The 14,673-nt window shown below is 53.4% G+C and overlaps 2 protein-coding genes across 2 annotated transcripts in view; both read right to left on the bottom strand.

The window, feature by feature from the left end:
* Positions 1-1,432: 1,432 nt before the first annotated feature.
* prpf3 (PRP3 pre-mRNA processing factor 3 homolog (yeast)) lies at positions 1,433-11,346 on the bottom strand. Its single transcript, XM_041239036.1, is given in 18 exon segments — positions 1,433-1,915; positions 2,073-2,134; positions 2,771-2,851; positions 3,136-3,254; positions 3,471-3,584; positions 3,863-3,962; positions 4,183-4,326; positions 5,195-5,277; positions 5,656-5,822; positions 5,915-6,221; positions 7,195-7,424; positions 7,612-7,698; positions 8,408-8,471; positions 8,473-8,501; positions 8,536-8,595; positions 9,275-9,405; positions 9,553-9,699; positions 11,173-11,346. Coding segments are annotated over 17 exon segments (2,073 nt in total). The 5' UTR covers positions 9,698-9,699; positions 11,173-11,346; the 3' UTR covers positions 1,433-1,765.
* Positions 11,347-13,119: 1,773 nt separating this feature from the next.
* mrps21 (mitochondrial ribosomal protein S21) overlaps positions 13,120-14,673 on the bottom strand; it is a 2,632-nt gene continuing 1,078 nt past the window's right edge. The window contains exon 2 of the mRNA XM_041238903.1: positions 13,120-13,750. Within this exon, the coding sequence (XP_041094837.1) occupies positions 13,570-13,750 (181 nt within the window). The 3' untranslated portion in view covers positions 13,120-13,569. The remainder of the gene's footprint in view (positions 13,751-14,673) is intronic.

Raw genomic sequence — 14,673 nt, 5'->3', positions numbered from 1 at the left:
GCATTTGTTAGGGCTTGCAAGACGTGAGAAGTTTGCAAAAAATTCGATTGACAATCACAACACAGGCGTAGAGTTCTTCGCACTTGGAATCCATAGATACCGCTGCGGTGTGATCTTACTCTAGAACTGTCCACCCCCCCGTGTTGTTCCTCCCTCACACAGGGGGCGGAGCAGGTGTGAGAACTCTAGAACTCTCTTCACCCCCCCTCCCTCCTCCCCCTCCCTCCTCCCTCACACAGGGGGCAGAGCAGGTGTGAGAACTCTAGAACTCTCTTCAACCCCCTCCCTCCTCCCTCACACAGGGGGCAGAGCAGGTGTGAGAACTCTAGAACTCTCTTCAACCCCCTCCCTCCTCCCTCACACAGGGGGCAGAGCAGGTGTGAGAACTCTAGAAACCCCCTCCCTCCCCCTCCCTCCCCCTCAACCCCCTCCCTCCTCCCTCACACAGGGGGCGGAGCAGGTGTGAGAACTCTAGAACTCTCTTCAACCCCCTCCCTCCTCCCTCACACAGGGGGCGGAGCAGGTGTGAGAACTCTAGAACTCTCTTCAACCCCCTCCCTCCTCCCTCACACAGGGGGCAGAGCAGGTGTGAGAACTCTAGAACTCTCTTCAACCCCCTCCCTCCTCCCTCACACAGGGGGCAGAGCAGGTGTGAGAACTCTAGAACTCTCTTCAACCCCCTCCCTCCTCCCTCACACAGGGGGCAGAGCAGGTGTGAGAACTCTCTCTCTTCACCCCCTCTCCTCCTCCCTCTCCCTCCTCCCTCACACAGGGGGCGGAGCAGGTGTGAGAACTCTAGAACTCTCTTCACCCCCCTCCCTCCTCCCTCACACAGGGGGCGGAGCAGGTGTGAGAACTCTAGAACTCTCTTCCCCCCCCCCCCCTCCTCCTCCCTCACACAGGGGGCAGAGCAGGTGTGAGAACTCTAGAACTCTCTTCACCCCCCCCTCCCTCCTCCCTCACACAGGGGGCGGAGCAGGTGTGAGAACTCTAGAACTCTCTTCACCCCCCCTCCCCCTCCCTCCTCCCTCACACAGGGGGCAGAGCAGGTGTGAGAACTCCCCCACCCCCCCCCCCCCCACACCACACACACACACACACACACACACACACACACACACTGACGGGGCGGAGTTACTTAACCCTTTCAATGCACGAAATACTGAAACTAGAAACAAACCAGTGGTTTTGGAGACATCATATTTCTCATTGAAAATGTTTCAGGTTTTTTTTTTGCATTGTTTTACACGGGGGGGTCTCTAATTCTAGAATTCATTTTACACAGCAGCTTGCTTCTGTACAATACAGACAGTTTAATAACAGGTTTTAATGTTTGTGTGTGGATTTCTCTCTTTGAAAAAGAAAGTATTTTTTGTTGCTGTCAGACGACAATATTAAAATGAAAAGCAACGCGATCACTCTAAATGAAGGCTGGAGTTTTTGTTTGTTTGTTTTATTGCAGAGGATCATGCACTTCTATAATCTCTCACCCAGACACTTAAACAAAAAAAAATAACAGATATTAAAATAAAACTCTCGCGGCCGGGATCGTCCTGCAGCGTGTGGAACTGCAGAACCCGGCCTTCTAGGACTGAGAGAAAAACAAAACAAAACAAACCACGATCTGAACGTTTGCCATTTCCAGAGAGCGCGGCTGCGATTACTGTTCCTGTCCTGGTTTTCGGAGCTGTCCCAGTCTGTCTCTCTCTCTCTCTCTCTCTGTGTGTGTGTGTGTGTGTGTGTGTCTGGCACTCCTGAGCCCTCCTCAGTCCTCAGTGGACTCCAGAACCGACTCGCTCAGTGCCAGGTCCCAGTAGTGCTCCGCGCCGTGCTTTTTGAAATGTTCCCTGGCCATGTTCTCCGTCGGGCACTGTTTGAATTTGATATCCCCGAAGCTTCTGTCCTTCGCGGTGCCCTGCAATAAACAAACAAAACCTCAGAAACAAAAACAAAAAGGAAAGGAGCTGTCTGCAGAAATCAGGGCGAGGGTCACCGCTCAGGGCGAGCCGGGCCAGGGTCACCGTTCAGGGCGAGCCGGGCCAGGGTCACCGTTCAGGGCGATCCAGACTCACCTCCCACACCAGGCAGCACTTGTTCGGCTTCTTGGCAGCTTCATCGTCTGAACCGTCAGGGTCTGTCACAGAAACAGCAGAGTTACTGTTATATTATTATTATTATTATGATGAAAGCAACTTGCAGAGACCAGGGGGGTGAACTCTGCATCGTCAACAACTCCTGCTGCTGCTGCAGAGTCTCTTCCAATAGGACCTCGTTTGTTTCACGTCTTGTCCGAAGGACGGAGCACAAGGAGGTGAAGCGACTCGCTCAGGGTCACACACACACACACACACAGACACACACACACACACACACACACGCACGCACACACACACAGAGTCAGTGGCTGAGCTGGGATTTGAACCTCCTGGTATCAAGCCCCCTTTTCTTTAAACGCAGGACCATCAAGCTTCAGAGTTAGGTGGAGGTGAAGGTTTAAGTTCAGAAGTTAGGATGGAAATAGAAATAAGACTCAATAATGAGACTCCTGCTGCACAGCAGTGTGATCCAGTCCTGGTTTCACTGCGAGTTTAATAATCAGACACACCTGAGCTTGTTAGCTAGACACACTGGGGCTGATCAAGCTGCTAGTGAAACCTGGACTGGGTGTGTCTGCTGTGCAATAGGAGTCTGATTCCCAGCCCTGGCAGAACTGTGTGTGTGTGTAGAGAAAAGGGACAGAAGAAGTCGAAAGAGAATTCAGGATTGTTACCGCCGCGCTTGGAGTTCCTCTGTTCATCCCACTTAATCCTGTGAAGCATCAACCGCTTGAACTTCTTCTGTGCTTTGGGACCTTGAGGAACACAAACAGGAAAGTGAGAGGCATTCATTACACAGCGCCTCCCTGTGACACTACAGCAGGGTTACAAACTCATTACACACGGTACACTCGGCCCCTGGGCTCCGAGCCGCCCGCTCCCTGGGCTCCGAGCCGCCCGCTCCCTGGGCTCCGAGCCGCCCGCACCCAGGGCTCCGAGCCGCCCGCACCCAGGGCTCCGAGCCGCCCGCACCCTGGGCTCCGAGCCGCCCGCACCCTGGGCTCCGAGCCGCCCGCACCCTGGGCTCCGAGCCGCTCACCTCCCTCGACCACGACGACGTTCACATCCCTGCGCAGAACCACCGTGCCCGTCAGGTAGAGCTGCCCAGCATTGGCTTCCACTTTAAACTTCTTAGCGGGGTCCGTCAAGTTTCTGATTCTGCAAAACACACACACACAAAGAATTGGGTTTCCTGCACACACACTGGGGCTGATCAAGCTGCTGGCAGTGAAACCTGGACCGGGCGACACTGCTGTGCAACAGGAGTCTCACTCCCATCCCAAAAGAAAGAAAAACACACAAAAACACAACAAACTATACGAACGTAACATATGCAGCACAGTGAGTTGTGCTCCAGGCTGTCAGGCTGCTCACCTGTACACTGCTATATGCACTCCATGGCTCAAGTCCTCTCTCAGCTTCTTCGCTTTCTTCTCTTTGCGCTGCTCTGTGGTCAGTTTGCGAGCTGCATTCGCCTCTTCGTGAGCTCTGAGGGGGCGGGGGTGGACAAAAAAAATAATCAGTTTAATAATCAGACACACCTGAGCTGATCAAGCTGCTAGTGAAACCTGGACTGGGTGACACTGCTGTGCAATAGGAGTCTGATTCCCATCTCTGCTCCATCTAGCTGTGTGAATATCCCACTGCTCACCAATATACTGTCGCTGTCTTCTATAAAATCAGCTAAAGCAACCTGCGCTGGATTGCCATTGTTCTTACCTTTCACAAAAAATAATACACACACGCACGCACTCTCCAGCACTTACTTCTGCCTCTTTGCCATCTGTGCTCGGACGTGCGCCTCCACTTTCGTGGGGTCCTGGACAGCCTCCGTTCCCAGCACTCGCATCAGATTGGAGATCCGTACTGCGGGAGAGGGGGGGGGTAAGTGTTTGAGGAGCCTGGGACACATTTGGGAAATGAGGTGTTGCTATCTGTCCATCTCTCTCTCTCTATCTAATCAATCTACACACACATACAGTACTGCCACCGATGATGAAGACATGGGGTTGGTGATTTTAGATCTCCGAGGGGCGGGGGGGTGTACAGGGTGCACACAGTCTTTCTGGATGGGGAGGGGGGGTACCTTTGGGCTCTGGGGGGGGCATCAGTCCCAGCCTCACTTTCTCCTGCAGCTCCTTCTGCCCCTCGCGCCGGGTCTGCCTCCTCAACTTCTTCTGCTCCTTCTTGGTGAGGAGCACGCCCAGAGCCACCGGCGCGCCTGAGCCCACTGCAGGGGGAGGGAGTGCTTACAAAACCTCATTGTGCAGTCTGTCGTGTTCATCAATATGCTTTACCAGACCTCCCTGTGCTTTACAATGCTTCCCTGTGCTTTACCAGACCTCTCTGTGCTTTACAATGCTTCCCTATGCTTTACCAGACCTCCCTGTGTTTCCCTATGCTTTACCAGACCTCCCTGTGCTTTACAATGCTTCCCTGTGCTTTACCAGACCTCTCTGTGCTTTACAATGCTTCCCTATGCTTTACCAGACCTCTCTGTGTTTTACAATGCTTCCCTATGCTTTACCAGACCTCTCTGTGCTTTACAATGCTTCCCTATGCTTTACCAGACCTCTCTGTGCTTTACAATGCTTCCCTGTGCTTTACCAGACCTCTCTGTGCTTTACAATGCTTCCCTATGCTTTACCAGACCTCTCTGTGCTTTACAATGCTTCCCTATGCTTTACCAGACCTCTCTGTGCTTTACAATGCTTCCCTATGCTTTACCAGACCTCTCTGTGCTTTACAATGCTTCCCTATGCTTTACCAGACCTCTCTGTGCTTTACAATGCTTCCCTGTGCTTTACCAGACCTCTCTGTGCTTTACAATGCTTCCCTATGCTTTACCAGACCTCTCTGTGCTTTACAATGCTTCCCTATGCTTTACCAGACCTCTCTGTGCTTTACAATGCTTCCCTATGCTTTACCAGACCTCTCTGTGCTTTACAATGCTTCCCTATGCTTTACCAGACCTCTCTGTGCTTTTCCCCAGCCCACCACTGCGAGTGTCACACCTCCAGCTCCACCCAGCCCACCACTGCGAGTGTCACACCTCCAGCTCCACACACAGGTGAGGGCAGGCATGCAGCTCTGCTTACCTGGAGGGCTCATCTGTGCAGGATGCTCCACCAGATTGGTTATCCCAAAGAGTTCGTTTTCATTAGACAGGTTCTCAGGTTTCCTGGGGTCAGATACATCTGTGCAGGATGCTCCATTCAGATTAGGTTATCCCACAGAGTTCGTTTTCATTAGACAGCGAGTCAGACAGACTGAGTGAGAGAGCAAGGGAGCGAGTCAGGTAGACAGGGAGTGAGAGAGCGAGGGAGCGAGTCAGGTAGACAGGGAGTGAGAGAGCGAGGGAGCGAGTCAGGTAGACAGGGAGTGAGAGAGCGAGGGAGCGAGTCAGGTAGACAGGGAGTGAGAGAGCGAGGGAGCGAGTCAGGGAGTGAGAGAGCGAGGGAGAGTCAGGTAGGAGGGAGTGAGAGAGCGAGGGAGCGAGTCAGGTAGACAGGGAGTGAGAGAGCGAGGGAGCGAGTCAGAAGTATCTCAGCGCACTCACGGCTCCATGCCTGCTGGGAAGATGTACGAGTCCCACCACTCCAGCTCAGGCACCTCCCCCTCCATCAGCTCCTTCTTGGGGGTGATGAGAGCCAGCCTGGTGGAGGCCTGGATCCCTGTCTTCTTAGCAGCCTGAGCGATCTCCGTCTGCAGCTTCTCTAGCTGGGCCTGGAGGGGGGCATTCGGAGGTTAGGTTATAATCCAACAACGAAAATAACCAAAAAATTCAAAGCCCCTAAACTCGCCCCCCTCCCGCTCACCTTGGTGCGAATGCGCTGCGCGATCTTCTCGAAGCGGCCCTTCTCGTTGAATTTAAACCCGCGGCGGGCTCTCTGCGCGGGGAGGGCGGGCACGCGCGGGTCGAAGTAGGCGGTGGACTCCAGCTCCTCGGAGGGGCGCTCCCGCAGCTGCTGCTTGAACTGCTCCCGCTTCACCGCGCGGATGTTGGCCTTCAGGGTGGGCATGCGATGAGTGAGCTCAATCTCCTTCCCGCTGGCGTCCACCGTGCGCCCCAGCTCGTCCAGAATGAGGGGAGAGGGCTTCGACACGTCCCGGGACTCCACCTTCCTGAGGGGGAGAGGGTTTTTATATTAATTATCCTCATCATCATCTCCTGTGCCTGTGCATTGCAAAATAATGAAATAACGGTACACACACACACACACACACACACGCGCGCGCAGTGCAGTGACATTTCTATTATAGTTCATACAATATTGCACAGTGTGTGTGTGTGTGTGTGTGTCTGTACTCACGGCAGTGCGATGCCCATGCTGTGCGCGCGTCTCTGTACTCACGGCAGTGCGATGCCCATGCTGTGCGCGTGTCTCTGTACTCACGGCAGTGCGATGCCCATGCTGTGCGCGTGTCTCTGTACTCACGGCAGTGCGATGCCCATGCTGTGTGCGTGTCTCTGTACTCACGGCAGTGCGATGCCCATGCTGTGTGCGTGTCTCTGTACTCACGGCAGTGCGATGCCCATGTGTGTGCTCACGGCAGTGCGATGCCCATGCTGTGCGCGTGTCTCTGTACTCACGGCAGTGCGATGCCCATGCTGTGCGCGTGTCTCTGTACTCACGGCAGTGCGATGCCCATGCTGTGTGCGCGTCTCTGTACTCACGGCAGTGCGATGCCCATGCTGTGCGCGCGTCTCTGTACTCACGGCAGTGCGATGCCCATGCTGTGTGCGCGTCTCTGTACTCACGGCAGTGCGATGCCCATGCTGTGTGCGTGTCTCTGTACTCACGGCAGTGCGATGCCCATGCTGTGTGCGTGTCTCTGTACTCACGGCAGTGCGATGCCCATGCTGTGTGCGTGTCTCTGTACTCACGGCAGTGCGATGCCCATGCTGTGTGCGTGTCTCTGTACTCACGGCAGTGCGATGCCCATGCTGTGTGCGCGTCTCTGTACTCACGGCAGTGCGATGCCCATGCTGTGTGCGTGTCTCTGTACTCACGGCAGTGCGATGCCCATGCTGTGTGCGCGTCTCTGTACTCACGGCAGTGCGATGCCCATGCTGTGTGCGTGTCTCTGTACTCACGGCAGTGCGATGCCCATGGCGTGGAGGTTAGCCAGTGCCACCAGGTTGGTGTTGCCGGTGGCCAGGCTTCCCAGAATGCCCGGCTTCATGGCGAGCTGTGATTGGATGCGCGCCTGCAGCTCTGCCGCCTTCTTGGCCTTCTCGATGGCGTCGTTCATGAAGGTGGCGGCCTGAGAGGGAGCGATGGACTGCCCCCTAGTGGGGGCCTCTGGCTGAACAGCAGGGACCCTCTGCAGAGAGAGAGAGAGATCATAGTTAGGCATTTTAGCTGATGGACTCATTAATATTTAAAAGGAAAGCTACCATTTACCAAACGAAGCAAAATCAAACAGAAAAAAGATCCTGCAGCTTCACAATGTGAAGAACTGACATATACAGACACACACACACCCCCTCCCTCCCCTCCCCCCCCCTCACCGGAGGCAGCGGGACGGGAGCCACGAAGCTGAGCTGCTTCTTGCGCTCCTCGATCTGTCGTGTGGCGGCTTCCATCATCTGCTTGATCTGAAGAGAGACCCGGAGAATTCATCACTGCAATATTAATACTAATAATACTGGACTTCACTGAGGGGAGCTCTGAACCCCAGGACTGGGTGCAGCAGCAGCAGCAGGGCTAGTGTGAGTTTCTAACCCTGCTCAAACTCCTGGCTCCTGATCATTGCAATATTAATAATAATAGACTTCATTGAGGGGAGCTCTGAACCCCAGGACTGGGTGCAGCAGCAGCAGCAGGGCTAGTGTGAGTTTCTAACCCTGCTCAAACTCCTGGCTCCTGATCATTGCAATATTAATAATAATATAGACTTCATTGAGGGGAGCTCTGAACCCCAGGACTGGGTGCAGCAGCAGCAGCAGGGCTAGTGTGAGTTTCTAACCCTGCTCAAACTCCTGGCTCCTGATCATTGCAATATTAATAATAATAGACTGAGGGGAGTTCTGAACCCCAGGACTGGGTGCAGCAGGGTCTCCTGACCCACGTCTCAAGTTGGCTCGAGTTTGAGGACCGGAGACAGTACGTTATAACCTTAGATCTGAAGACTCCCTCCCTGCACTGGGGTCCTGAAACCAGACGTCTACGGGCCCAGGGCGCTCAACATTGTGTGTTTGCACAGACCCTGAGCGTAATGAATAGACTCCCCTCCTCCCTTTGGGACTCTAAGTAACCCCGAGGAGTAACAGTTCCATTGGGGAATCTCCCTGCAGTGGGACGGACCTGCCTTTTGGTGAGCATGCCCGGGCTCTCCGAGGGGGGCGCTGGCAGGACCTCCCGCCCCCGCCACCTCCTCGAAGCGGGGCAGAGAGCTCTTCTTCTTCACCGGCCCGGGCCGGGCCCCCGGCGGCCCGGGGCCCCCCACCCGCCGTGGGCTCACGGGAAATCTCAGGGTCATCCCCAAACACCTCCTGGAGAAACAGGGGAGACACAGCAATGTTACCAGACAAAACACACCCAGCGCTCTCAATTACAAACAAACCTGTGCTTCATCAGGGCTGGCTGGCTGCAGCGTGCTTCACTCCAGGGACTGATAATACAATTATAGAAAACGTAGATAATTGAGGTCTCAGATCTTCAAGCCTCTAACACAGTTCTGCAGGGAAGGCATTCAAAGACTCCATTACACAGCAATGCTCCCTTCATGCGAAAATAAACCAGAGCTGTGATCACAGGTACAGAGAGAGGAACGAACTAGGAGAACTTCATCTCATTTATCATTTCAAACAAAACCTGCAACTGCGACTCAACACAGAATCACACAACTACACTGCAACTGCGATTCAACACAGAATCAAACAACTACACTGCAACTGCGATTCAACACAGAATCACACAACTACACTGCAACTGCGATTCAACACAGAATCACACAACTACACTGCAACTGCGATTCAACACAGAATCACACAACTACACTGCAACTGCGATTCAACACAATCACACAACTACACTGCAACTGCGATTCAACACAATCACACAACTACAACCTCACTGCAATTCAACACAATCACACAACTACAACCTCACTGCAATTCGTTACAGAACTGCACATTTGCAATTGGAAGTGAACCCCGCCCCGCCCCGTACCTTCAGGTCTCTCTTCCGGTGTTTCTCGCTGCTGGATTTGGAGTGGCGGGAGCTCCTCCCCTCCTCCACCGCCTCAAACAGCTTGTCCACGAACTTCACCGTCGACTCGTCCAGGAACGGCTTCAGCTGGTCTGGGGGAATGAGGGTTTGGAACGAGTCTCAGAACACTTTGCTTTCGGCATCATCGTCATCATTATTATTATTACTGTTTAGAGCTAGGGCTGTAGAGGAACCCCCTGGTGCTCGGCACGGATGCCTGCTGTGTCCCGGTCACTCACCGCTGGTCTTGCGCTTGTCCAGCCCCTTGCCCACGCAGTGCAGGGCGGCCGTGACCACGGTGGGCTCAGAGAAGCCCAGGACTCGCTTCACCGTCTTCTCAACCCACGGCTTGAGCTCGTCCAGCTCCCTCTTCGAGAGAGACATCGCTGCAGGGGGAGGAGAGCAGCAGAGAGTCATCAGCACACACAGAGTCATCAACACACACAGTCATCAACACACACAGAGTCATCACACATACACACACACACACAGAGTCATCAACACACACAGGGTCATCAACACCGTCATCAACACACAGTCATCACAACACACACAGAGTCATCAACACACACAGAGTCATCAACACACACACAGTCATCAACACACAGTCAGAGTCACAACACACACACACACAGAGTCATCAACACACACAGGGTCATCAACACACACACACACATCAACACAACACACACACACACAGAGTCATCAACACACACAGGGTCATCAACACAGTCATCAACACACACACACACACAGTCATCACACACAGAGTCATCACACACACACACAGAGTCATCAACACACACAGAGTCATCAACACACACCACACTCAGTAGTCACACACACAGTCATTGTGTGTGTCATCAGTTGTTGTGTGTCACACACAGTGTGTGTAGTGTGTGTGTCACACAGAGTGTGTCTCAGTAGTTGTGTGTGTCCTCAGTGTTGTGTGTCAGTAGTGTTGTGGTGTGTGTCTCAGTCATGGTGTGCGGACACCAGACAGTAGTGTCAACACCTGTGTCCACAGTGTTGTGTGTGCCTTGCACACAGAAACATCAACAGACCCTGACTCTGTCACGTCGCGACACACTGAATCGACGTGGTCTCAGTAGTTACACACAGTGTCATCAGTATGGCTCAGTCAGTGTGTCATAACAACACACACACACACCACACACACACACACACACACACACACACACACACCAACACAGTCTCATCAAACCGCGGACACCGAGCAACGAAGTGACTGAAGAACCACATGAAGCAAAACTGCCTTGCAAAGTGAAACTGCACCGAGACCCTGACTCTGTAATCGCGACATCCTGATCGCGCTCTCCTCTGGCACGATACGAACCCAGCTTGTTGATATTGCTCAGATTTCAGATGATATCGTCATAACAAAACACAAACAAACAAACAAACAAACAAACAAACAAAGTTGGTGTTGTGCTGGTGGGGCTCGAAGTCGTCCGCGACACGACCTGCCCAAAGACGTACCCATGGCCACTGTCGCACAATAAGTTTGGTCGTACCGAATTGCCACGACCCCCCCCCCCCTGCCCCCCCCCTGTGCCCCCCCCCCCCCTGGCCCCCCCCCGGGCCCCCACCCCCCCGGGGGCCCCCCCCCCTGGGCCCCCCCCCCCCCTCCCCCCCCCCTGGCCCCCCCCCCCCGGGGGTGGGGGGGCCCCCCCCCCGGGCCCCCCCCCCCCTGGGGGCCCCCCACCCCCCCCCCCCCCCCCCCCCCCCCCCTGGCCCCCGGGGGTGGGGGGGGCCCACGTGGGGCGGCCTCCCCGGGGGGGGGTCGCACCCCAGCGTGCAGCTCCGCGGGGCCCGGAGCAGCGTGCCCCTTAGCTTACCTCGTACCGACCCGAACGGGCTCGCTTTGCGGTCCGGAAAGCCCAGGCGGTCCGGTCCGGTCCTGAAACACTAACTTCCGACAGCTTTAAAAAAAAAAAAAAAAAGAAAAGCACAAGCAAACGCGCAGTCAACGCGCTGCAGGAAACGGAACTGCGAGCGGCGACGTGCAATTGAAGCGTCTCTCCGACGCGATCACCCCGCCCCTGTCACATGACGAGGGAGGAGCCGGGGCAGCGTTCCCTGCTCATGTGACGGGGGCGGGTTTTGTTTTTTTTTTATTTTCAACTTCGGGTTAAAAATACTTTTATTTGTTCCGTAGTTCGCCAGGAGGGGGCGGCAGATGCCCACGCACGGCGCTCCACGGTGAGGTAGTTTTCACGAAACCGCCAGACAGCAGCATGCAGCTTCGCAAATATTCATTTCATACAGCTTGAAAAAAAATATATATACAGCTTCTGCTCGGACCGTCCTGAACTCTGCGCTGACTCCTGCGTGACAAACCGTGCGTGCCTGGGGAAAAAAAATGCGAGTCCTTCCACGCCGCGAGTGGGTACAGAGGCGGTGTCGAGATGCAAGCTGGCGCCTTCAATAGCCTGCATTGTGCACGCGTCTCTCCTCCTCGCTAGCTTGCATTAACCTAACCCCCACCCCCCCCTTACACTCGGGTCGGACCCCTGCTGTTCTCATTCACTTCAAATACATCAGAGCTCTGGAGACAGGGATATGCACACACACACACACACACACACACACACACACACACACACACACACACACACACACACACACACACACACACGCACACACACACACACACACACACACACACACACACACACACACACACACACACACACACACACACACACACACACACACACACACACACACACACACACACACACACACACACACACACACACACACACACACACACACACACACACACACACACACACACACACACACACACACACACACATGCACACTCACACACACGCACACGCTTCGTTGCTTCTGCTGAATCAGGTCGCGGTTTTTAAAAGGCTCACTGCTTTCTCTGCATCTCTGCAAACAGAGATTGCATCATAGATAGATAGAGATACAGATAGCTAGATAGAGAGAGATACAGATAGATAGATAGATATATCAATATAGATAAATAGATAAAGCTATAGAGATAGAGACAGCACACACACACACACACAAACACAACATTTCAAAAAGAATAAAACAATTAAAATGCTGACGAGTTTGATTTTGAATTGTGTTTATTTTATTAAATAAAATACAAAAAGAAGCCGTTGGAGGCGTGTGTTTCCCCCGGCGCTTGCAGAGCTCGGATCAGGCTGTCGCTGCTGCTCTGTCGCACTGTGACGGGGAGCGAGTCGCAGTCAAGGAGAGACGAGGGGAAGCACAGCGATGGGAGACAGACTCCCGCTGCACAGCAGCCCCGGTAACACTCCGGCACCTGACTTGACTGCAGCCCCGCAAGAAGCGGGGCCAGGGCGTGGTCGAGGACACCGAGCTGTCCTGAGTGGACGGGCTCGACGAGAGGCTGTGGGGGGGCCGCGGGACTCCAGGGCCGATATTGGGGTGCAGGGGGGCGTAGATGGGGCTCGCGTGGATCCAGGTCAGGCTGGGTTTGGACCAGTGGCAGGGGGGGTGCTCGGGGTAGCCTCTCCCCGGTCTGGAGCTCTCTTCCTGGGCTGTCGGGACTGAGTTCCCTGGGTGTTGCCAGGAGCTGGAAGTGTGGAGGGGAGCAGCGAGCGTCGGCCGCTGACCAATGACTGTGCGAGTTGGATTGGTTGGAGGTGAAGCTTCCCTCTGGTCTATTGCAGAAAACGAACGCCTCACAAAAACGTTACAGGAGCATTAATAATTAAAAACAAAAACACACCCATCCAAACAATTCTAATAATAATAAATCATAACAACAACAATAATCATCATCATAATCATAAGTTTTTATTGCGATGACACGATCACAGAATATAATCTCTAAAGACACGCACACCGACGGGACGCCCAGCGTTGGTTGATGCGAGACCCGGGGCTCCTTCAGGGAGTCTGGAAGGAGGGACGGAGGGATGGAGGGAGGGAGGGATGTTTATCAGGTTTAATGATGAATCGATTCAGAACTGGGTTTGGAAGAAAACACCAGAGACTGGAAAGGGGCAGTTTAATCAAACTGAGATGCAACTGGAGCCTGACTCCCACCCCTGCAATTAAACTAGGAGTCAAAACCAGGAGAGGATCAAACTGAGACGCAACTGGAGTCTTCTCTCCATCCCAACTTCTGAAGAATCCCGGGTCTCTCTCTTTTTGACCGAAGCAAGGTTTGGCAGCCCTGCTGTAGGTACCACTGTGCTTGTTAAACGGGGGGACGGGGGGGTCTAGCAGCCGGCCCAGGGGTCCTGCCTGTTCCTGCTCATCAGGAAGGCGATCTTCCCCCCCATCTCCATGCTGTAGATCCGCCGGCACGCCTCGTAGTTCTCCCGTTGCCTCCGGCGACATGGCTTCTCGTAGTAGCGCCTCCGCTTGGCCTCGTCGACGATGCCGTCCGTCGTCAGGATCCTGACAGGAAAAGAGCGCGTCAGTGACAGCAGTCCCTCCCCAAAACACACAGACGACTGCCTCAAACTGGAATGGGGGTAGATTCGCCCGTCAAAACCAACCCGGATAATTATATTATCAACCAATCAACCAATCTTTATTTTATATAGCGCCTTTCATAGCGGAGCACCATCACAAAGAGCTTTACAAGATTCAGTAAATACAAGAAAATCCATAATACTACAAATACAGAGAAATGCATCATACAGGATATACAGTAAAAAAAATAACACATCATGTTATTATTATTATTAATAATGTAAGCATGTAGCTTGATACAGAGATGGTTAGTTTAATCATATCGCTGCACGATAACGTTAATCACTGGCCTTGTCTTTCTGTGTAAAAACATCATGCGATTGATCTGCGTGTGGATTTGTCTCCTAAACAGCATCGCATCACCTGTGTGGAAACGGCTCCACCTTGCGGTCACTTGCGAGAATGACAGCCGGACTGGAATCATCATTATTATTATTATTATTATTATTATTATTATTAATAAACACACCAGGCCGGATACCGGATTTGAGTTTGGGATTTATTATTTACTGGAAGTGGCACTGGGGGCGGCGCAGGCGGTCTGTACGGGTCGTGACTTTGACTGTAATCAGATAAAGCGTGACTCGAAGCATCTGCACAGTAAGTACAGCACTGTATATATCTGTGTGTGTGTGTGTGTGACTGGTCCTGATACAGCACTGTATATATCTGTGTGTGTGTGTGTGTGACTGGTCCTGATACAGCACTGTATATCTGTGTGTGTGTGTGTGTGGTCCTGATACAGCACTGTATATATCTGTGTGTGTGTGTGTGACTGGTCCTGATACAGCACTGTATATATCTGTGTGTGTGTGTGTGTGTGTGTGTCCTGATACAGCACTGTA

Source organism: Polyodon spathula, chromosome 51 (assembly GCF_017654505.1).
Source record: "Polyodon spathula isolate WHYD16114869_AA chromosome 51, ASM1765450v1, whole genome shotgun sequence".
NCBI lineage: Eukaryota > Metazoa > Chordata > Actinopteri > Acipenseriformes > Polyodontidae > Polyodon > Polyodon spathula.
Note: the sequence above shows the minus strand (reverse complement) of the source record. Positions and strands in the feature narration are given on the sequence as shown.